This window comes from Saimiri boliviensis, chromosome 2 (genome assembly GCF_048565385.1).
Source record: "Saimiri boliviensis isolate mSaiBol1 chromosome 2, mSaiBol1.pri, whole genome shotgun sequence".
In the NCBI taxonomy this organism is placed as follows: Eukaryota; Metazoa; Chordata; class Mammalia; order Primates; family Cebidae; genus Saimiri; species Saimiri boliviensis.
In genome coordinates this window covers 112735544-112760319 of record NC_133450.1, presented here as the reverse complement: position 1 = coordinate 112760319, position 24776 = coordinate 112735544, and the positions used below count along the sequence as shown (strand labels likewise).

Below are 24776 nucleotides of genomic sequence, written 5' to 3'. Positions count from 1 at the left end.
TTTGAGTTGAATATAATCAGTGTGTGCAAGAAACAAAGTACCCCTGCAACCCTGCAACAAGGGAGACTTCCCTTTATCTGTGGTTTAGTTTCTGTTATTCTATTGCATAAAGAATAGTTTAAACAAATTTTATAGCCAAAGTTCTACCCTTGATGGGTTTGGTCGGACTACAATTCCTTGATTAAAGCTTTTGATGCCAGGTTAAACAGGAGAAACCTTTTCCAATTTAATTTACTTTAATTACTGATAGCATGTCTGTCATGCTTTAAAAGAAGAAAATCCTTGCCATTTATTTGATGAATAAACACATTTATTGCAGTAGCTTAAAATTTTTCTTTTCCTTTTTAAGTCTCACTCTGTTGCCCAGGCTGGAGTGCAGCAACGTGATCTCGGCTAACTGCAACCTCCACCTCCCTAGTAGCTGGGTTTACAGACTTGTACCACTACCCCAGCTAATTTTTGTGTTTTTAGTAGAGACGGGGTTTCACCATGTTGGCCAGGCTGGTCTCAAACTCCTGGCCTTAAGTGATCCGCCCCCTTAGCCTCGCAAAGTGCTGGGATTACAGGTATGAGCCACTGCACCTGGCCTGTGGTAGCTTAAAATTTTCCTTGAGAAAATTCCTGACTTTGAAAATAACCCTTATATAAATACAAATGATATGACAAATAACTTACAAATGGCATTCATGAGGTCTGAAAGAAGCCTCAACAGAATTCAAGATTAGACTAAATGATTTTCACTAGGCACATTCAACGTTTTACAATCTATGATTGAAAAAAAAATTTTTTTTTTTTTTTTTGAGACGGAGTTTCGCTCTTGTTACCCAGCCTGGAGTGCAATGGCACGATCTCGGCTCACCGCAACCTCCGCCTCCTGGGTTCAGGCAATTCTCCTGCCTCAGCCTCCTGAGTAGCTGGGATTATAGGCACGTGCCACCGTGCCCAGCTAATTTTTTGTATTTTTAGTAGAGACGGGGTTTCACCATGTTGACCAGGTTGGTCTCGATCTCTCGACCTTGTGATCCACCCGCCTCGGCCTCCCAAAGTGCTGGGATTACAGGCTTGAGCCACCGCGCCCGGCTCGAAAAAAAAATTTTTTTAACCATTTTTATTTCACATTCTTTCCTGTATGATTTTGCTACAAATACCTTTGGGAATGAAGAAATTGGAATGATAACTTTTCAGTGCTTCAGAATTGAATGAGACTTCTCATCATTCTGATGCTTGGTTTCCATTCAAATATATGAAGTGATATGTCATCCAGAATATAGTTTCTCCTCCCCAATTACTGATAGCATGTCTGTCAGCCAGTAAAGATTAAGAACAGAGTTTCTCTAACTTCCTCTGATGATTCCACTAAAGCACATTAAAATGAAAACCAAACATCACAGCTTTCTTGTGAACTCCTAAATCTTTAAAGTCAGAATAGGTATCTGTGTTACTGAGTTTTCAGGTTTTTTTCTCCGTTGGTGATATGTCATAATATCACTGAAAAAATATTTTTCTCCCAGGGGTAAGAGAGGTATTCTGGCAATACATTATCATCAATCCTTAAACAGTAACAGTCTTGGAATTTTTCTTAAAACCACTAATCTCTTATAACCAGAAAGATTATCCTAGACTGTCCTTCACGTTATACTTATTGCCTTGTAAGAATATGAGTTGCTCACTGTGTTTATGTGCTGTCCTGTGTATTCTCTATTGCACCACTGGTGTATAATGTTAAAAAGAATTTCATTTAATATTATTTGAAGAATTACAAAAGGCAGCTTGATATCAATCTATGCATCTTTGAGGTTTTTGAAGAAGAAATGCAATTCTTTCATGTAAAAAGGAACTGTTAAAAGAGTTGGAAACTCTGCACCTGTGTATACATATATTTTTAGTAATAAAGCAGCATGGGCTGAGAATGCACTGAAATCTCATTGTGTGTCGTTACTTTAAATGGGTAATTTTAAATAATGCAGTATATGATGATGATGGGAGAAGGAGCCTTCCCAAAGGACCTGTGCTGAATGAAGTACTCTCCAGATGTCAAAGAACAAAGGACCAGGTTACTTGAGACCTAGTGTGTCAGTTTCTGGTGTAGGTTATACAATGGAACAGGCAGCCATTCAAACTTGAATATGTAATGTTGTCCTTATAGCCATATGTAGTCTTGGAATACTTTTTTCAACATATATGTAATTGTCTTTATTTTGCATCTATATGTGTGTATCCAGATACATGGAGTTTAATAATATTAATTGAGCACTGACTGTGCCAAGCACTGCTCTAATGACATTAGATGTATTAATTAACTCATTTAATTTTCACTACACCTCTAATTACTCCAGTTTTTATCCCTATTTTACACAGAAATTAAAATAAATTAATTGTTGCAGTTCATGGCTAGTAAGTACCCAAGCGACATTTTCAATCCAGTTTGGTTCCAGAGCCTGCTCATTTACCAGCCTATGCTATATTGTGCCTCTCAAAAAACAGAAAGGTAAGAAGTGTCCTTTTACTTTGTACTTTGTCACACATCTGTCTTTTTTCTAGACTCAGCATGTAATTTGAAAAAACTAAATCTGTTTAAAGCTAGCCAGTTTAATTTGATATAAAGGTCAAGAATTTAATTTTCTATTGAAAGTCATAACTGGCCGGGCGTGGTGGCTCAGGCCTGTAATCCCAGCACTTTGGGAGGCCAAGGCGGGTGAATCACGAGGTCAAGAGATAGAGACCATCCTGGCCAACATGGTGAAACCCCATCTCTATTAAAAGTAGGAAAAATTAGCTGGGTGTGGTGGTGCGTGCCTGTTTTCCCATCTACTCGGGAGGCTGAGGCAGGAGAATTGCTTGAAACCGGAATACGGAAGTTGCAGTGAGCCGGGATCACGCCACTGCACTCCAGCCTGGCGACAGTCAGCCTCTTGTCTAAAAAAAAAAAAAAGTCATAACCAAAACAGCAAATCCAGATTTAACAAATGCCAATTTGTTTATTTATTTAGAGATGGAGTCTAGCTGTTTTCACCCAGGCTGGTGTGCAGTTAGCATGATCTCTGCTCACTGCAACCTCTGCCTCCCAGGTTCAAGTGATTCTCCTGCCTCAGCCTCCCAAGTAGCTGGGATTACAGGTATGTGCCACCATGCCTTGCTAATTTTTGTATTTTTGTGAGAGATGGTGTTTCACCACGGCCAGGCTGGTCTCAAACTCCTGACCACAGGTGATCAGCTTGCCTTGCCCTCCCAAAGTACTCGGATTACAAGTGTGAGCTACCACGCCTGGCCTATTAAATTAATCTTCTGGCCAGGCGCAGTGGCTCAAGCCTGTAATCCCAGCACTTCGGGAGGCCGAGGTGGGTGGATCACGAGGTCAAGAGATCGAGACCATCCTGGTCAACCTGGTGAAACCCCGTCTCTACTAAAAATACAAAAAATTAGCTGGGCATGGTGGCACGTGCCTGTAATCCCAGCTACTCAGCAGGCTGAGGCAGGAGAATTGCCTGAACCCAGGAGGCGGAGGTTGTGGTGAGCCAAGATCACTCCATTGCACTCCAGCCAGGGTAACAAGAGCGAAAGTGTCTCTCAAATAAATAAATAAATAAATAAATAAATAAAAATCTTCTGATTAGCTACTCAAAGTTCTACATAAAGCAAAATTAGAGAAAACAGTACTTTAGTGAATGTTTGATGTTTTGTCATTCCTTTCATTATTGCTCTGTTAACAACTGAGAAATAGACAAATTGTATATTATTCAGGCAATTTATTAAACATTACCTATAGAATATCATGTATTTTATATAAGTGTAAAATTTTACTAATAAAAAATGATTTATAGTCTTCATAACAACTGCTTCATGCCAGAATATGAGTAGTCAACATTAAGCCCAACTCTATTTTCAGATCAACCATGCAACTGTAGATCAGAGGACACGAGACTTTGCATCTTAATTCCTAAATTTACAGTCAAAGATGTTTTCAGAGGTATTATGAATTCAATAAGAATTTAAAATAAGTTCTTAAGGCAAGTACCTATAAAACAGAAGAATTCTTAGTTTCTCATCTTCTGAAAACAGCTTAACAAATCATTTGGAAAATCAGCCTTGAAGTAAATAGAAACTGCATTTCCCACCCCCATTCTTGAAGCCAGCCTTTTTTCAAGAAATGACGTAAGCAGCACCTGTTGTTGAAGACAGGAATAAAGGCTGAACCTGATGCTCAAGCTTTGGTACAGATCAGTTTACCAGCTTGAACTGGTCAGAAGTCACTTCACTCAGAATCTTCATTAGTGAATTTAAGCGAGTATGCATTAGCACTATCTTCTCTTTCAGCTAGGAAAAGAAATACATTGATATCAGGGCATCTTTTTAAATTTTTATTGATTTTTTTTTTTTTTTGGAGACAGTTTCGCTCGTTACTCAGGCTGGAGTGCAATGGCGCGATCTCGGCTCACCGCAACCTCCGCCTCCTGGGTTCAGGCAATTCTCCTGCCTCAGCCTCCTGAGTAGCTGGGATTACAGGCACGTGCCACCATGCCCAGCTAATTTTTTGTATTTTTAGTAGAGACGGGGTTTCACCAGGTTGACCAGGATGGTCGCTATCTCTCGACCTAGTGATCCACCTGCCTCAGTCTCCCAAAGTGTTGGGATTACAGGCTTGAGCCACCACGCCCGGCTATTGATTTTTTTTTAAGAGACAGAGTCTCACTCTGTTGACCAAGCTGGAGTAAAGTCACGCAATCATAGCTGACTGCAGCCTCAAGCTCCTGGGCTCAAGTGATCCTCCTACTTCAGCTTCCCAAGTAACTAGGACTACGGTCATGTTTTAAAATTTTTTTTTGGTAGAGACAGGGTCTTGCTTTGCTGCCCAGGCTGGTCTCAAATTCCTATCCCCAGTGATCCTCTGGCCTTGGCCTCCCAAAGTGCTGGAATTATAGGCATAAGCCACCATACCCGGCCAGGTATCTGGGCATTTTAAGCTTAACTTTCAATTTGCTGGTCATCAAAGCCATTTCAAATTTAAGCTAGTTTATATCTAGTAATTGGGAGTTGGCAATGTCTAAATGCATTTGAGGAATAGATTTCTTCTAATTCTGAAAGAACTTTATACAACCACCTAGCGTACAATAAGATCCTCAAATGTAAAGTTTCATGTGAAAAAAAAAAACCATTGCTGAGCAGCACTGCTCCGGTGAAGATAAATACAGTGTAGTCAGAGAGCTTCGTGGAAACATTTAGTCTTCCCCTCCTTTTCCAGTGGCAAGAATTTAGCTTTTCCTTTTTTTTTTTTTAGCTTTCCTTTTAACGCTTTGTTAAAGAGTAACAAATGCTTTTCTTTCTTTAATATTCTACTAGTGGTCTGCAAAATTAACCCTGGTTATTAGGTTTAGAATAGATAATTGTTGCAACTAAATAATTTTCAAGAGTTCTTGCACTTTAGAACAGCTACGTTTAGAACGAAATTTAGTGGTGTTACTCAGCAGGGCAGGAGCAGCAGCTTCTGGTCATCTCCATTCACCCCTCCCAGCAAGGGATTTCACCCTACAAGCAAGCTGAGGGGCAAAGATAACTGGGTTCTCAACATTTCTGGCCCACTGTGCCTGTAGCAGAATATACTACAAAGGCCATTTCTACCTGGACTAGAGTTTCTGAAACATAGAGCTGGGGGTGGTGAGAAATGCTGGTGGCCTAACCCTCCTGGGGAGATACCACAGTCCATGAGTGGGAGTTAGGGGGAAAAACATCCTTGTGTCCTTGACTGCATCTGCCCTGATGGGGCCTCCCTCTCTCTGAGCTGGGATAGTAGAGTGGAAGGGAGGGAGGAAGTAGGTTGTGAGTCAAATGCTACAGGCTTCCACTCTTCTTACCAAGGTTTAGTAGACACTGGTAAATACGTGAAAATATGGTGAACCTCCATCCCTACTAAAAACACAAAAATTACTCAGGCACGGTGCATGCCTGTAATCATAGCTACTTAGGAGGCTGAGGCAGAAGAATCGCATTAACCCAGGAGGTGGAGGTTGCAGTGAGCCAAGACTGTACCACTGCACTCCAACCTGGGAGGCAGAGTGAGCCTCTGTATCATAAATAAATGTACGTATGTATGTACATATTTATGTTTCTCTTTCTGCCATATACCTTGAAAATTTCCACAAACTTAAGATGGTTGTTTCCTTTATAATAGTCTACCTGGATCCTATCTATGGAACTCCTGATACTGCCATTCCAAAGTCATTTCCTGTACCAAATGAGACAGAGTCTTACTCTGTGACCCATGCTGGAGTGCAGTGGTGTGATCTTGGCTCATTGCAATCTCTGCTTCCTAGGTTCAAGCGATACTCCTGCCTCAGCCTCCAGAGTAGCTGGGACTACAGGTGCCTGCAACTACACCTAGCTAATTTTCGTGGTTTTGGGGGGGGGGTTTACCACCTTGGCCAGGCTGGTCTTGAACTCCTGACTTCGTGATCAACCCACCTCAGCCTCTCAAAGTGCTAGGATTACAGGTGTGAGCCACTGTGCCCAGCCAGTAAGAATACTTAAATGACTATTTTATCACTCTCTTCTTAGATAGTTGAGCAATTATAAGGTGTTTGCAAAGACAGCTCTATGGCAAAATGATGATCTCCATTCTCAGCACAAAAAAGAATACAGGAGTGCAGCACTTGAGCAGCTTTCCCTTTCTTGAACTACCCCTTACAGCATGGCTTTAGTATTTTGTTTTTTTGTTACAAATTCAATAGGGAAGGTCAAACCAAGTACAAAGTACTATTGAGCATCATACCACTTCATCATCCCCAAGTTCGTTGGTACAAATTATCAAGAGTTGTCGGCCAGGCGCGGTGGCTCAAGTTTGTAATCCCAGCACTTTGGGAGGCCGAGGCGGGTGGATCACAAGGTCGAGAGATCGAGACCATCCTGGTCAACTTGGTGAAACCCCGTCTCTACTAAAAATACAAAACATTAGCTGGGCATGGTGGCGTGTGCCTGTAATCCCAGCTACTCAGGAGGCTGAGGCAGGAGAATTGCCTGAACCCAGGAGGCGGAGGTTGCGGTGAGCCGAGATCGCGCCATTGCACTCCAGCCTGGGTAACAAGAGTGAAACTCCGTCTCAAAAAGAGTTGTCCCGCCGGGCGCGGTGGCTCAAGCCTGTAATCCCAGCACTTTGGGAGGCCGAGGCGGGTGGATCACGAGGTCGAGAGATCGAGACCATCCTGGTCAACATAGTGAAACCCCGTCTCTACTAAAAATACAAAAAACTAGCTGGGCGTGGTGGCGCGTGCCTGTAATCCCAGCTACTTAGGAGGCTGAGGCAGGAGAATTGCCTGAGCCCAGGAGGCGGAGGTTGTGGTGAGCCGAGATCGCGCCATTGCACTCCAGCCTGGGTAACAAGAGCGAAACTCCGTCTCAAAAAAAAAAAAAAAAAAAAAAAAAAAAAAAAAAAAGAGTTGTCTATATTTTTAAAAACCATATAACCATCGTGAAATTTTACCTCTGCAATCGTTTCCGATAGAGGTACATTGTGAATATCCATCTCTGATGCATTTACAACGGCTTTTGTTTTTAAGAGATAGCTAGATAGGAAAAAAGACAAAATATTAGTGTCATACCACACTTAAGACTACAAATGAACTAAATTTGCCTTCTAAAGAAAACAATGTGTCAAACAAAGCCTGCCTTCTTACTGATTTTCATTTCAAGACTCATGTATCCATGGGTACAGTATCTATGGATTCAAACAATCATAGACTAGAAATATTCAGAAAAAAATGGATCTTGTCTGTACTGAACATGTACAGATTCTTTTTCTTGTCACCATTAACAGTGTAACAACTTTGTCAATTTGCTATGTAAATTTGTAATGTACATAGCATTTATATTAGCTATCATAAGTAAACAGATGATTTCAAAGTATAAAATATATACTTTTATGCTTTAAAAAGGAGGATATCTAGTCGGGCGCAGTGGCTCAAGCATGTAATCCCAGCACTTTGGGAGGCCGAGGCGGGTGGATCACGAGGTCGAGAGATCGAGACCATCCTGGTCAACATGGTGAAACCCCGTCTCTACTAAAAGTGCAAAAAATTAGCTGGGCATAGTGGCACGTGCCTGTAATCCCAGCTACTCAGGAGGCTGAGGCAGGAGAATTGCCTGAGCCCAGGAGGCGGAGGTTGCGGTGAGCCGAGATCGCGCCATTGCACTCCAGCCTGGGTAACAAGGGCGAAACTCCGTCTCAAAAAAAAAAAAAAAAAAAGGAGGATATCCAAAAGTAATATGCAAATACTATACCATTTAACATGAGAAAATTGAGTGTCCATGCATTTTAGTATCTGGTTGGGTCCTGGAACCACGGATACCTGAAGGATGACTGTATTTTGTTGAAAAAAAAAAAAATTCAAAAGTAAACAAATTAAGAGAATCTCTGACTCATCCTATCAGACAAAATTATCTCAGAGTAAACTAAAGACAAAAACCAGGCTTATATGAATAATTATGATGAATATAAGCTTTACAATTTACCAGTAGGATCCTGTAGCACAGTTTGAAGCAAAGTAATCCCAGTGTGAGACATAGTGTTGGTTACCTATTTCTAGTAGCTATTTCTCACTTAATTTTTTTTTAAAGATGGAGTCTCGCTCTGTCAGTCTGGAGTGCTGGATTCTCCTGCCTTAGCCTCCCAAGTAGCTGAAATTATAGGTGTGCACCACTATATCCTGCTAATTTTTGTTTGTTTTGAGACGAAGTCTTGCTCTGTCACCCAGGCTGGAGTGCAGTGGCGCTATCTCAGCTCACTGCAAGCTATGCCTCCTGAGTTCAAGTGAATCTCCTGCCTCAGCCTCCCGAGTAGCTGGGATTACAGGCACGTGCCACCACACCTGGCTAATTTTTGTATTTTTAGTAGAGATGGGGTTCACCATGTTGGCCATGGTGGTCTCGAACTCCTGACCTCAGGTGATCCGCCCACCTTGGCCTCCGAAAGTCATGGGATTACAGGCATAAGCCACCATGCCTGGCCCATTTTTCTTTTGTAAGAGACAGGATCTTGCTCTGTTGCCAATGCCAGAATACAGTAACACAATCATAGCTTCCTGTAACCTTGAACTCCTGGGTTGTAGCTATCCTTCCGCCTTAGCCTCCCAAGTAGCTGGGACTAGAGGCATGCACCACCACACACAGCTAATGTTTTAAAAATTGTGTAGAGACAGTCTTGCTATGTTGCCTAGGCTAGTTTCAAACCCCTAAGCTCAAGTAATCCTCTCAACTCAGCCTCCCAAAGTGCTGAGATTACAGGCATGGCTCATCATGCCTGGTCAGGTATTCATTCTTATCTAATACCTGGGAGTGGGAAACACACATAATACAAATACGGTCCCAACGCCTGAACTATGAGAGGAGAGAGGCTGGGCACAAACCCAAAAGGTATCTACTACAACATTATTTTGTAAAAGCTTACCTTCTAGAATGTTCTTTTTATCTTTTATGTTTTGGGGACAGAATCTCATTTTGTCGCCCAGGCTGAAGTACAGTGGCGCGATCTCAGCTCACTGCAACCTCTGCCTCCAGGGTTCAAGCGATTCTCCTGCCTTACCTCCTGAGTAGCTGGGACCACAGGTGTGTACTACCATGCCTGGCTTATTTTTGTATTTTTTAACAGCAATGGGGTTTCACTATGTTGGCCAGGCTGGTCTCGAACTCCTGACCTCAGATGAACCACCCACCTTGACCTCCCAAAGTGCTGGGATTATAGGCATGAGCTGTTGCACCTGACCATACAATGTTCTTTTTATTAATTTTTTTCAAGGAGGTAGTTTGAGATGGCAGGCCTCACTATGTTGCCTAGGCTGGATTCAAACACCAAGACTCAAGGGATCCTCCTGCCTCAGACTCCTGGGTAGCTAGAATTACAGGCACATACCGTCACATCTGCAAAATTTCTTTAATGAAGGAATACCCTCTGAATAATTCCATGGTATGATTATTAAGATATGGTATAAGGCACCAAAGATAATCATAATGTTAAAAGATTCTATTTTGGTCCCACTGCTATCTTTTCTTTTTTAAGATATGGGGTCTTGTCATCCAAAGTGGAATGCAGTGGTGTGACCACAATACACTGTAACCTTGAACTCTTGGACTCAAGTGATCCTCCCACCTCAGCCTCCCAAGTACTGGGACTATAGGGGCATGCCACCATATCTGGCTAATTTTTATATTTTTGTAGAGATGGGGGTTTCACTATATTGCGCAGGGAGGTCTTAAACTCCTGGCCTCAAGCAATCCTCCCTCCTTGGCCTCACAAAGCACTGACACTATAGGCGTGAGCTACTACACCTAGCCCAGTGCGATGTTTTTGCCAGAAACAGTGCCTGACTTTAACACATTCTTTGGTACAAACATTGCCTTTATTTATTTATTAAAAAAAAAAAACAAAAAACAAGAGCCTTGCTCTGTCACCCAGGCTGCATTGCAGTGGTGCAAACTCAGCTCATTGTGAAATCTCCACCTCCCAGCTTCAAGCAATTCTCCTGCCTCAGCCTCTAGAGTACCTGGAACTACAGGTGTGCATTAGCACACTCAGCTAATTTTTTCTTTTTCTTTATATTTATTTATTTAGGAAGACGGGGTTTCACCATGTTGGTCACGCTGGTCTTGAACTCCCGACCTCAGGTGATCCACCCGCCGTGGCCTCCAAAGTGCTTGGATTACAGGTGTGAGCCACCATGCCTGGCCTTTTTTTTTTCTTCTTTTGGAGTCTCTGTGTCCTGGGCTGTACTGCAGTGGTGCTGTCTCAGCTCACTGCAGCATCTGCCTCCCAAGTTCTAGCAATGCTCTTCCCTCAGCCTCCTATGTAGCTGGGATTACAGGCGTGTGCCACCACACCTGGCTAATCTTTGCATTTTTAGTAGAGATGGGGTTTCACCATGTTGACCAGCTGGTCTCAAGTGATCCACCTGCCTCAGCCTCACAAAGTTCTGGGATTACAGGTGTGAGCCAGTGTGCTCCGCCTACTTTGTCTTTTCTGAAAAATCTTTTAAAATTTGATAGACTCTGTCTCAAAATAAAGAAATAAATAAAATAAAATGTATTTGATGATCACTAAGTCTACTCACCACACCATTTTGTCACTGGAAAGGCAGAAGTAACCTCTTAAGGCAGCCAGGGCAGCATAGGTAGAATACAGATGGAAACCAATGGGAATCCCACAGGAACCACAGAACAAAAGGTTGTAAGTACTAGGGGTGGGGAAAAACAATATGGGTAAGAATAAAAAAAAGATATAAAAAATAAAAAACTAGTCTCTAAAGCATTCCTATCACTTAAGTCATGAGTGAAAATTGTTGTAATAGGAATGTGACTGAAAGAATGTCACATTGTAGAAAGAGTAACTCAGATTCTAATTTAATTACATGCTGAATTATGGATATCCTCTTAGATTCTGGAAAAAGCAATTATGGATGTGTAATTGTCACTTCAGTAGAGAAAGGTAATTTGCCCCTTATAAACAGGAAAAGAGCTAACTAATCTGATTAACATTTAGATATTTAAAATTACAAATCACCACATAAAATGGCTGTCCTAGAAATTAACAGTTGTTGAAAAATAATCAAGTTAACTGGAGCCTTACTAAACAAATTGTTAATAGAACTAAAATCAAGACTTGTCTTTTGCAGAAATAAAAAAAGTTAATGAAAAAAATGCCCAGACTAAAAGAGAAAGAAATAAAAGGGAATCCCATCACCCTAGCAAGCAATCTATTTCATTTTCCTTCTCTGAAAAGATTACGATGAGGAGTCAGATGTTGATTTTAGTTTTCATTACAATATTTGAGCAAGTCATCACATTTGCTGGTACATAAGACATACTTAAATGTTAGAAACAGTTTAGTCAGGCACAGTGGCTCACGCCTGTAATCCCAGGACTGTGAGAGGCCAAAGTGGGCAGATGGTTTAAGCCCAGGAATTCGAGACCAGCTTAGGCAACATGGTAAAACCCATCTTAAAATTAAAAAATTTGTTTTAAAGAAAAGAACTTTAAGAAAGTTAAATATTTCATCATGCTGTACTAAAGGCAATTTTAAAGTGGTTTGGTAAAGGAAAAATTTATTTACATTAATATAAATAGGGTATACTATAAAGAATTTTTTTTGAGAAAGGGTCTTGTTCTGTCCCCCACCTTAGAGCATAGTAGTGCAATCATAGCTCACTGCAGCCTTAAATACCTGGGTTCAACTGAGCCACCTGCCTCAGCCTCCCAGATAGCTGGGACTACAGACACATGCTACCATGCCCTACTCGTTTTTTTTTTTTTTTTTTTTTTTTGGGCAGAAATGGGGTTTTACTTTGTTTCCCAGGGTGGCAGAATTCTATTAACAAAATATGACATAAATATCACATAGCTGTCATAGCACCTTAGTCATGGCAAAAAAATTAAAAAAAAAGAAAAAAGAAAAAAGAAAAACCATAGTGGGGGCAGGGCAGGGAGGGATAACACTGGAAGAAATGCCTAATGTAGGTGACAGGCAGGGGGGGATGGAGACAGCAAACCACCATGGCAGGTATGTACCCATGCAACAATCCTGCAGGATGCTGGATGTGCATATGTATACCAGAACCCAAAATACAAAAAAAAAAAAAAAAAAAAAAAAAAAAAAAAAAAAATCACATAGCTAGGCCAGGAATGGTGGCTCATGCCTATAATCCCAGCACTTTGGGAGGCTGAGGTGGTTGGGTTGCCTGTGGTCAGGAGACCAGCCTGGCCAATGTGGTGAAACTTTCTCTACTAAAAATACAAAAACTGGCTGGGTACACTGGCTCACGCCTGTAATCCCAGCACTTTAGGAGCCTGAGGCGGGTGGATCATGAGGTCTGGAGTTCAAGACCAGCCTGGCGAACATGGTGAAACCCTGTCTCCACTAAAAATACAAAAATTATCCAGGCATGGTGGCGTGAACCTGTAGTCCCAACTACTCGGGAGGCTGAGACGGAAGAATCGCTTGAACCCGGAAGGCAGAGGTTGCAGTGATCCAAGATCATGCCGCCACACTCTAGCCTGGGCCATGAGCAAGGCTCCATCTAAAAAAAAAAAAACAAAAATTAGCCAGGCATGGTGGTGGGCGCCTGTAATGCCAGCTACTTAGGAGGCTGAGGCAGGAGAATCGCCTGAACCCAGGAGGCAGAGGTTGCAGTGAGCTGAGATTGCTCCATTGCACTGTAGCCTAGAAGACAAGAGTGAAACTCCTAATCAAAAAAAAAAAAAAAAAAAAATTACATAGCTAAGAAGGAAATATTCATGTCAATGCATATAAAAAATAACAAAATGCTTATTAGTAAATGAAGTCCCATACCACACATATAGTAATTTTGTGAATATAAGTAACCAAAGCAAAATATGAAATAAAGTGTCATTAATTTGAAATTCCACATAGGAATTAATTGGTTCAGACAAAGCACAGTACTTATAAACAAATATCTCAATGGAAATTAATTTAATGAGCCAGGCTCAGTGGCTCATGCTTCTAATCCCAGCACTCTGGGAGGCCAAGATGGGCGGATCACTTGAGAATTTTTAGACCAGCCTGGCCAACATGGTTAAATTCCGTCTCTACTAAAAATACAAAAATTAGCGGGGTGGTATGTGACTGTAGTCCCAGCTCCTAGGGAGACTGAGGCAGGAGGATTGCTTGAACCTGAGAGACTGAGGATACAGTGGGCCAAGATCTCACTACTGCACAACAGCATGGGCAACAGAGTGCAGCTCTAAAAAAAAAAAAATTTATGGCACAGAGCATTATGTAAAGAACTTCCAACATTATGCATACAACAGAAAACAAATACAGGTATACCTTGGAGATATTACAGATTTCTTTCAGACCACTGCAATAAAATGAGTATCACAATAAAGTAAATCACACCAATTTTTTTGTATTCCCAGTGCATGAGTGTTTACAGTCTATTCAGTATACAATAGCATTACGTCTATAAAAATGTACAGACCTTAATTTTAAAATGTTACTGCTAAAAAATGCTAACAATCATCTGAGCCTTCAGCAAATCATAATCTATTTGCTAGTGGAGAGTCTTGCCTCAATGTTGATGGCTGCTGACTGATCAGGATGGTGGTTGCTGAAGGTTACAGTAGTTGGGGCAATTTCTTTTTTTTTTTTTTGAGACGGAGTTTCACTCTTGTTACCCAGGCTGGAGTGCAATGGCACGATCTCAGCTCACCGCAACCTCCGCCTCCTGGGTTCAGGCAATTCTCCTGCCTCAGCCTCCCGAGTAGCTGGGATTACAGGCACGTGCCACCATGCCCAGCTAATGTTTTGTATTTTTAGTAGAGACGGGGTTTCACCATGTTGACCAGGATGGTCTCGATTTCTCGACCTCATGATCCACCCGCCTCGGCCTCCCAAAGTGCTGGGATTAGAGGCGTGAGCCACCGTGCCCGGCCAGTTAGGGCAATTTCTTAAAATCAGACCATAATGAAGCTTACTTTATCAACTAACTCACAAAAGATTTGTGTAAGCCGGGCGCGGTGGCTCAAGCCTGTAATCCCAGCACTTTGGGAGGCCGAGGCGGGTGGATCACGAGGTCGAGAGATCGAGACCAACCTGGTCAACCTGGTGAAACCCCGTCTCTACTAAAAATACAAAAAAATTAGCTGGGCATGGTGGCGCGTGCCTGTAATCCCAGCTACTCGGGAGGCTGAGGCAGGAGAATTGCCTGAGACCAGGAGGTGGAGGTTACGGTGAGCCGAGATCGCGCCATTGCACTCCAGCCTGGGTAACAAGAGCAAAAAACTCCGTCTCAAAAAAAAAAAAAAAAATTTGTGTAGCATGCAATGCTGCTTGATAGCATTTTACTCTAGTTTCTTTCAAAATTGGACTCAGTACTCTCAAACCCTAACACTGCTTTATTAAGTAAGTTTATCCAATATTACAAATCCTTTGTCATTTCAACTACATTCATAACATCTTCACCAGGAGTAAATTCCACTTCAGAAACTACTTTCTTTGCTCATCCACAAGATGGGCCTCCTCATCTGTTCAAGGGTTTTTTTTTTTTTCTTGAGATGGATTGAGCCGAGTGGTGCAATCTCGGCTCACTGCAACCTTCACGTCCCTGGTTCAAGCTATTCCCCTGCCTCAGCCTCCCAAGTACCTGGGACTACAGGTGCGTGCCACTACACCTGGCTAATTTTTTTGTATTTTAGTAGAGACAGGGTTTTGCCATGTTGGCCAGGATGGTCTCGATCTCCTGACTTCATGATCTGCCTGCCTCAGCCTCCCAAAGTGCTGGGATTAGAGGCATGAGCCACTGTGCCCAGCCATCTGTTCAAGTTTTATCATCAGACTGTGGTAATTCAGTCACATCTTCAGGCTACGTTTAAAATTCTAGTTCCCTTGCTATTTCTCACATCTGCAGTTACTTCCTTCACTGAAGTCTTGAACCCCTCAAAGTCATCCATTAGGGTTGGAATCCACCTCTTCCAAACTTGTTAATGTTGACATTTTTACCTCATTCCATTAATTATGGTTTTTTTTTTAATTTTTTTTTTTAAGATGGAGTCTCACTCTGTTGACAGGCTGGAGAGCAGTGGTGCGATCTCAGCTCACTGCAACCTCTGCCTCCCGGGTTCAAGCGATTCTTCAGCTTCAGCCTCTTGAGTAGCTGGGACCACAGGTGCGTGCTACCACGCCCGGCTAATTTTTGTATTTTTAGTGGTGATAGGGTTTCACCACGTTAGCCAGGAAAGTCTCAATCTCTTGACCTCGTGATCTATCTGCCTCTGCCTCCCAAAGTGCTGAGATTACAGGCCCACCGTGCCCAACCTAGAAAGCTTTTTCATCTGTACTGAAAATCTGTTGTTTAGTGTACCCACCTTCATTTTCTACAGCTTCTAGATCAGTACTTGCTGCTTCACTTTGGACTTTTATGTTATAGAGGGTTCTTTCCTTAAATCTCATGAACCAACATCTGCTTTTTTGTTTGTTTTTTTTTGAGACAGTCTTGCTGTGTCACCCAGGCTGGAGTGTGGTGGCACAATCATAGCTCCACTGTGGCCTCTACCTTTCTGGGCTCAAGCCATCTTTCCATCTCAGCTTCCCAAGCAGCTGGGACTATAGGTGAGTGTCTTCACACCTATTTTTTTGGTCTTCTGTAGAGATAGCATTTCACCATGTTGCTCAAGCTGTTCTCAAACTCTTGAGCTCAAACAATCCATCCGCCTTGGCTTCCCAAATTGCTGGCATTATAGGCATGAGCTACTACACCCTGCCAACATCTGCTACTTTCAGACTTCTGCAGCTTCCTCAACTCTCAGCCTTCATAGAATTTAAGAGAGTTAGGGTCTTGTTCTGGATTAGGCTTTGGCTTAAAAGAATGTTGTGGCTGCTTTGATCTTCTACTCACACCACTCAAACTTTCTCCATATAAGCTTATCACTGGAGTAGCACTTTTAATTTACATGTATGTATGTATGTATTTATTTATTTTTGGGACAGAGTTTCACTCTTGTTGCCCGAGTTGGAGTGCAATGGTGTGATCTCGACTGACTGCAACATCCATCTCCTAGGTTCAAGGGATTCTCTTCCCACAGCCTCCCAAATCACTGAAATTACAGGTGTGCACCACCATGCCCAGCTAATTTTGTATTTTCAGTAGAGATGGGGTTTCACCATATTGGTCAGGCTGGTCTCAAACTCCTGACTTCATGTAATTCACCTGCCTCAGCCTCCCAAAGTGCTGGGATTACAGGTGAGAGCCACCCCACCTACCCCCCTTTTTTTCTTCATACTGTATTCACAATTTGGCATCACTTCACATGCCTTCCTCACTAAGCTTAATCATTTCTAGCTTTTGATTTAAAGTGAGACTTGCAACTCTGTTTTTCACTTAAACACTTAAAGGCCATTGTTGGGTTAATTGGCCTGAGAAGGCAAGAGACTGGCTGGTTGATGGAAGTCAAAACACACGCATGTATTAATTTTGCTGTCTTCAATGGGTGCGGTTTGTGGCATCACAAAACAATTATAATAGTAACAGCAAAAATCACTGATCACAGATCAGCATACAGACATAATGATGAAAGATTTTAAAAACTGCCAGAATTACCAACATGTGACACAGAGACAGAAAGTGAGCACATGCTGTTGGGAAAGAGGTGTCAACGGACTTGCTGAACACAAGTTTGTCACAAACCTTCAATTTGTTTAAAAAAAAAAAAAAATGTATCTGGGCCAGGAGCAGTGGCTCACACCTGAAATCCCAGCACTTTGAGAGGCCAAGGTGGGCAGATCACTTGAAGTCAGCAGTTCAGGACCAGCCTGGCCAACATGGCAAAAACCCATCTCTATTAAAAACACAAAAATTAGCCATGCGTGGTAGCGCACACCTGTAATCCCAGCTACTAGGGAGGATGAAACAGGACAATTGCTTGAAGCCAGGGAGGAGAGAGAGAACGCCACTGCACTCTAGCCTAGGCAACGGAGTGAGATTCCACCTCAAAAAAAGAAGAAAAAAGCTGTATCTGCAAGTGCAGCAAAACAGGGTAAGACTATATTTTGTTGATAGTAGTGTATTTTATTCTACTATAAAACAAGGAAAATAAAAATTTTAATAAATCCAGATAGTGAGATTAATGACATAGCAGTACCTCTGTTGCTAAACCATAGTTTAAGATTTTAAAAATTTTATCTTGGCCTGGCACAGTGGCTCACACCTATAATCCCAGCACTTTGGGAGGCAGAGGCAGGGCAGATCATGAGGTCAGGAGATGGAGACCATCCTGGCCAACATGGTGAAACTGTCTCTACTGAAAATACAAAAATTAGCTGGGCACAGTGGCACATGCTTGTAGACGCTGCTACTCGGGAGGCTGAGGCACAAGAATCACTTGAACCCAGGAGACAATGGTTGCAGGGAACCAAGATTATGCTACTGCACTCTAGCCAGTCAACAGAGCAAGACTCCATCTCAAAAAAAAAAAAAAAAAAAAAAAAAAAAAATTATCATAAGGTGACTACTGTAAGAAAAAAGAATTTAATACCCATACTTTGCCTCTGATCAAGTGTCTAGTCTGTGGCTCCCTATTTTTAAGGAAATTTCCACAGTAGGTATAACCATCTGTGCTGAGCTACTTTGGGTTGCCTTGCTCTACCACTAAGGGTTATCAGCCTAGCTTGCTGGGATCATGGGCACTGGAGGGTGTAATGGGAGGAAAATACCTTCAAGACACTAGCAAATACAACTGTTTCTCCATTTCCTTATCTGTAGAATGAGGTCAACTAGATTATGACATCTTCTGGTTTTAAGATTCTGTGAATCTATGAGACAATAGGAAATAATACCAAAGTGATAAAGAGTTGATTTATTTTCTGTGATTTGTTTAAAAATATTCCAGGCATTGGCCGGGCGCGGTGGCTCAAGCCTGTAATCCCAGCACTTTGGGAGGCTGAGACGGGTGGATCACGAGGTCAAGAGATCGAGACCATCCTGGTCAACATGGTGAAACCCCGTCTCTACTAAAAATACAAAACATTAGCTGGGCATGGTGGCGCGTGCCTGTAATCCCAGCTACTCGGGAGGCTGAGGCAGGAGAATTGCCTGAACGCAGGAGGCGGAGGTTGCGGTGAGCCGAGATCGCGCCATTGCACTCCAGCCTGGGTAACAAGGGCGAAACTCTGTCTCAAAAAAAAAAAAAAAAAAAAAAAAAAAAAAAAAAAATTCCAAGAATTAACAAAAAAAGAGTATAGATGAAAAGAACTGTCAAAATATTAATAACTGTTGAAACTGGGTACCTGTGGTTTAGTATAGTATTTGGGGTATGTTTAAATTTTTTCATACTAAAAAGTTTTAGACCAAGCATGGTGGCTCATGCCTGCAATCCCAGCACTTTGGAAGGTCAAGGCAGTTGTATCATGAGGTCAGGAATTCAAGACCAACCTGGCCAAGATAGTGAAACCCAGTCTCTACAAAAAATACAAAAAGCTTACCTGACGTGGTGTCGGGCACCTGTATTCTCAGCTATTTGGGAAGCCGAGGCAGACAACTGCTTCAACCCGGGAGGCAGAGGTTGCAGTGAGTCAAGATCACACCACTGCACTCCAGCCTGGGCAACAAAGCGAGATTCCATCTCAAAAAAAAAAAAAAAGTTTTAGCTTTTTTTTGGTGGCTCATGCCTATAATCCCAAGACTTTGGGAGGCTGAGGAAAGAGGACTGCTGGAGCCCAGGGAGTTGGAGGCTGCATCAAGGTATGATCATGCCACTCACTGCATTCCATCTCGATCAACAGAGCAAGACCCTATCTCAAAAAAAAAAAAAAAAAAAAAAAAAAAAAAGTTTTAAAAAGCATCAATCTGGGCCAGGTGCGGTGGCTCACGACTATAATCCCAGCACTTTGGGAGGCCGAGACGGGCGGATCACGAGGTCGAGATAGAGCCCATCCTGGTCAACATGGTAAAACCCCATCTCTACTAAAAATACAAAAATTAGCTGGGCATGCTGGCACGTGCCTGTAATCCCAGCTACTCAGGAGGCTGAGGCAAGAGAATTGCCTGAACCCAGGAAGCGGAGGTTGTGGTGAGCCAAGATCGAGCCATTGCACTCCAGCCTAGGTAACAAGAGCGAAATTCCGTCTCAAAAAAAAAAAAAAAAAAAAAAAGCATCAATCTGGCCAGGTATACTGGGTCACGCCTGTAATACTAGTACTTTGGGAGGCTAAGGCAGTGGATCATGAGGTCAGGAGTTCAAGACCAGCCTGGCCAAAATGGTGAAACCCCATTTCTACTAAAAATACAAAACTTGGCCGGGTATGGCGGTGGGCGCCTGTAATCCTAGCAACTCGGGAGGCTGAGGCAGAGAACTGCCTGAACCCAAGAGACAGAGGCTGCAATGAGCCAAGATCACACCACTGCACTCCAGCCTGGGCTACAAAGCAAGACTCCACCATACACAAAAAAGGATCCATCTACAAACAACATTAAATCATTAAATGTAGTTTCCCAATAACATACTTTGCTTTTTATAGATATAATTAGGTTATATCTATAAAAAGAATAGAACGGCTGGGTGCAGTGGCTCACGCCTATAATCCCAGCACTTTGGAAGGCAAAGGTGGGCAGATCACTTGAGTTCAGGAGTTCAAGACCAGCCTGGGCTACATGGTGAAACCCCATCTCTACAAAAAATTAGGTGGGCATGCTGGTGCACCCCTTATAGTTCCAGCTACTTGGGAGGCTGAGGTGAGAGGATGGCTGGAGCCTGGAAGGCCAAAGATCCAGATCCTATCTCAAAAAATAAGAGAAAAAAAGTTTCTTATAAAGATCCTCACCACATATTTACGGATGGAATTATATAATGTCAGGTATTTGCCTCAAAACATTATGGAAGATAGATGATTCGTTTTGTTTTTTAGAGACAGAGTCTTGCTATGTTGCCCAGGATGGTCTTGAACTCCTAGGTTCAAGTTATCCTCCCACCTTAGCCTCCAAAAGCGTTGGGATTACAGGTGTGAGCCAGCACACCAAGCCAACTATAATTTCAGGTAAAATTAGAGATTCACCAAGGGTTGATAGCTGCTCTAGTTTAGTGAAAGGTAGACAGAGGTTCATTATACTCTTCTCTCTTGTGTTTGAATTTTCAGTAACAATTAGAAAAAAAAGTACTTCATTTATAATACAATCAAAATTCCATGTAAATAAATATGCTGATGGCCGGGTGCGGTGGCTCAAGCCTGTAATCCCAGCACTTTGGGAGGCCGAGGCGGGTGGATCAGGAGGTCAACAGATCGAGACCATCCTGGTCAACGTGGTGAAACCCTGTCTCTACTAAAAATACAAGAAATTAGCTGGGCATGGTGGCGCGTGCCTGTAATCCCAGCTACTCAGGAGGCTGAGGCAGGAGAATTGCCTGAACCCAGGAGGCAGAGGTTGCGGTGAGCCGAGATAGTGCCATTGCACTCCAGCCTGGGTAACAAGAGTGAAACTCCGTCTCAAAAAAAAAAAAAAAGCTGTTGAGCACAACAACTGCTGAGTAACAAAGCTATTTCTATGTGTCAGCATACTATAATAATCCTCTTTAAAAGTAGTTACAATAAATCCTCTACCAGTAAGAGAACAAAAAAATGTAGATGGAAGAAGTAACCTTGTATCTGTCTCCTTTATGACTGTGAATCTAGGAGGCTCATGCCAACTGTAGAATGTTTAAATGTGGGGATGGAGTACATTTTAGAATTATTCAAATATGAGCCGGGCACAGTGGCTTAAGCCTATAATCCCAGCACTTTGAGAGGCTGAGGTGGGTGGATCACGAGATCAAGAGATTAAGACCATCCTGGTCAACATGGTGAAACCCCGTCTCTACTAAAAATACAAAAAAAAAAAAAATTAGCTGGGCATGGTGGCACGTGCCTATAATCCCAGCTACTCAGGAGGCTGAGGCAGGAGAATTGCCTGAACCCAGGAGGTGGAGGTTGTGGTGAGCCGATATCGCACCATTGCACTCCAGCCTGGGTAACAAGAGCGAAACTCCGTCTCAAGAAAAAAAAAACCAAATATGACAGACTGAGAGGGAACAATTTATTTTACATGCCTTGTTAAGAGGTAAAGTTAAAAAAGCCCAAGTCTTTGCTCTCCAAAATTTATACTCTTTTAGCTGCATCAGTAATCATTTTTTTTTTTTTTTTTCCCACTCAGAGCCTCGCCTCACTCTGTTGACCAGGCTGGAATGCAGTGGCATAATCTTAGCTCACTGCAGACTCTGCCTCCCGGGTTCAAATGATTCTCCTGCCTCAGCCTCCTGAGCAGCTGAGCTGGGACTATAGGCATGTGTGCCACCATGCCCGGCTAATTTTTGTATTTTTAGTACAGATGGTGTTTCACCATGTTGGCCAGGATGGTCTCAATCTCCTGACCATGTAATCCACCTATCTTGGCCTCCCCAAGTGCTGAGATTACAGGCATGATCCACCACACGTGGCCTAGTCATCATCTTAATTCATTCTCTGATCCCATCTAGGTAATGAACACACACTTAAAAATACACATATAAAGTCTTCTTGACCTGTGCCATTTCATAACCCTCTCCACAAGTCCTATAGCTCATTTTGTTCCACAATACAGAAACCCGTGGGACTTTCCAGTTTTTTACAAAGTATCTAAACTAGCATTGTCTAACAGAAATATAATGTGAGACACGTAAGTAATTTTAAATGTTCTATTAGTTTTGCTTTAAAAAATAAAAAACAGGTGAAAGTAGTTTGTTTGTTTGTTTGTTTGTTTTTTTTGAGACAGAGTTTTGCTCTTGTTACCCAGGCTGGAGTGCAATGGCGTGATCTCGGCTCACCGCAACCTCTGCCTCCTGGGTTCAGGCAATTCTCCTGCCTCAGCCTCCTGAGTAGCTGGGATTACAGGCACGTGCCACCATGCCCAGCTAATTTTTTGTATTTTTAGTAGAGACGGGGTTTCACCATGTTGACCAGGATGGTCTTGATCTCTTGACCTCATGATCCACCCGCCTCGGCCTCCCAAAGTGCTGGGATTACAGGCTTGAGCCACCGCGCCCGGCGAAATTAGTTTTTAAATATTTTACTTAACCCAGTATATCAAAAATGTCATTTCACCATGTAATCGATATTTTTAAATGATTAATTTTTCTGTACTAAGTCTTTGAAAGCCAATGTGTATTCTGCATTCATAGCATATCTCAATACAGATTTAATAATATATAATAGCTACATATGACTAGTGGTTACAGTATAGGACAGCACAGGTCTAGATTGATTAGCCTCTTCTCCAAGAAGACATTCAGTAAGCTTCTGCTTCTAGCCCCAAAATATACCCAGTTCCAAGCAGGCCACTACTCCTTCTTGCTTTGTCCTCTCTAGGTGGGAAGGGGACGGGGACTCCTTTAGTGATAGGGAGTGTCTTTTATTCAGGAAAAAGAAAGGTCGCTGTGGTTCTAACTCAGTTTGTGAAGTTTGTCCAAGCTGCAGAAATCTTTCTGGTTTCTGGAAAAAGCAAGTAAGAATTCCTATACTTTAACCCTAACATTGAATCAAACTGGTCAGAATGAAATAAACTGTTAAAGCTAAAACTCAAACTTCAGGAGCCTAGTAATATCAAATTCACTGAGTACTTTGTTACAATCACTTGTAAATCATAGTAGAGGCAGGACGCAAAGCTTACCAGGCAGTATTGAAGTACAAAACATTCTAGTTGCATTTTTCTCCAGTTTCTGGGGTTACTGAAGAATTAGCCCTGGCATTGCTTATTACAAACTAATCATATTTGCAAACTTAAAAGTTCTAATATCAAACCTGGGCAATATGGTAAGGTCTCTACAAAAAATGTAAAAATCAGCCAGGCTTCGTGGTGTGTGCCTGTAGTCCCAGCCACTCCAGAGGCTGAGGGTGGAGGATAGCTTGAGCCAGGAAGGTAGGGGCTGTAGTGAGCTATGATGGCATCACTGTACTCCAGCCTTGGCGACAGACTGAGACCTGGTCTCAAAAAGAAGTATATGTCAGTTCCACTCTCTTCAGTCTCATAAAGTCCGGGACTAGAGACCAATATGTAATTTTCAATACGTACCTGCCTTTGAGTGAACCTTCAATGCCAACTAGGAAGGGCGCTTCCAAAACGATGTTATTTGTAACTCCTAAAAAGACAAACATGGGTCAGAACCCAACATCTTCGGGCCCTGAAATGGAAAAAATCTCAGGCTGGGCGCGGTGGCTCATCCCTGCAATCCCAGCACTTTGGGAGGCCGGAGGCAGGCGGATCAAGATGTCACGAGTTCGAGACCACCCTGGCCAACATGGTGAAACCCCATCTCTACTAAAAATACAAAAATTAGCCGGACGTGGTGGCAGGTGCCTGTAATTCCAGCTATTCAAGAGGCTGAGGCAGGAGAATCGCTTGAACCTGGGAGGCATAAGTTGCAGTGAGCCGAGATCGCGACACTGCACTCCAGCCTAGCGACAAAGCGAAACTCTGCCTAAAATAAATAAATAAATAAACGCAAAATCTCTCCTATAGACAGACTCATCCTCGCCATAAACATCAGGAGACTCCCCGGTTCCCTGCCCCATCCTCCGGCCACGGAGTTATTGCCTTCCAAATTTTCACACCGTTTTCTTCCCCCGGTGGTTCTCTTCCACCGATGGAGAGAGAAATCGGAACAGCCTCTCCGGCTCGCATCTACCTTTCCCGAATGCCGCACTGCACTCACTGGAGAAGACCACGGCCCCGAGAGACCGCGACAGGTCCCAGGCGAGATGCACCGAATCGGCGAGCACTGCGTGGCACCGTGCGCACTGGAACACAGCGCACCGCTTAGGCTGCAGCCAAGATGGTAGCTGCTGGCCGGAGGCCAGCTCCTCAGCCTCCAACCCCGCGGGGCCGAGCGGCGAGGACCCGTTCACCACCTGAGTATCCCATTCCATGGAGGTCGTAAAAGAAGCTTCGTCAATCGTCCTCTCAGTGCCATCACAAAAGTCAACCTGGGTCTGCGTTGCACGCGGCGACACACGCCGCCACAGCTGAGCCGCCATCTCCCTGCAGCCGGCGCCTCCGTTTCGAATGCACGCTAGGCCCCGCCCCAAGCACAGCTCCTGCGTCCTCATTGGACATCGGGAGCAGCGGGCTCTGCTCTGCGCCCGTTACCTACACACGCCCTACGGGCCTTTCAGGCGCCTGCGCATCCCTCAGATGCGGGAAAAGCGCGCGTCTGATGGGACGGGAAATCAGCCTTTCTATTGGTCAGGGTTAGAAATCCCGCCTTTGGGGCATTTTCAACCAATG

General features: G+C 43.0%; 1 protein-coding gene across 4 annotated transcripts; it reads right to left on the bottom strand.

The window, feature by feature from the left end:
- Window positions 1–1992: 1992 nt before the first annotated feature.
- OIP5 (Opa interacting protein 5) lies at window positions 1993–24564 on the bottom strand. 4 transcript variants are annotated; one of them, XM_039462813.2, is made up of 5 exons: window positions 24178–24564; window positions 23565–23631; window positions 11091–11213; window positions 7472–7553; window positions 1993–4314 (listed from the first exon to the last, which is right to left on the bottom strand). In XM_039462813.2, exons 1-5 carry the CDS (start codon window positions 24524–24526, stop codon window positions 4219–4221), a joined length of 717 nt encoding a protein of 238 aa, XP_039318747.1. In that variant the 5' UTR covers window positions 24527–24564; the 3' UTR covers window positions 1993–4218. The 4 variants fall into 4 exon arrangements, with proteins under 4 accessions (XP_039318747.1, XP_039318748.1, XP_074250170.1 ...); XM_039462814.2 differs by having other exon boundaries at window positions 24205–24564; XM_074394069.1 differs by lacking the exon at window positions 11091–11213.
- Window positions 24565–24776: the final 212 nt, after the last annotated feature.

Bases quoted from the DNA above. Each gene is read 5' to 3' on its own strand.
- OIP5 (XM_039462813.2), bottom strand. From the start codon at position 24,526: ATGGCGGCTCAGCTGTGGCGGCGTGTGTCGCCGCGTGCAACGCAGACC. The intron at 23,632-24,177 runs GTAGATGCGAGC...TTGTCTTTTTAG, and splicing joins CAGTGCGGCATTCGGGAAAG to GAGTTACAAATAACATCGTT. The intron at 11,214-23,564 runs GTACGTATTGAA...CCCCACCCCTAG, and splicing joins GAAGGTTCACTCAAAGGCAG to TACTTACAACCTTTTGTTCT.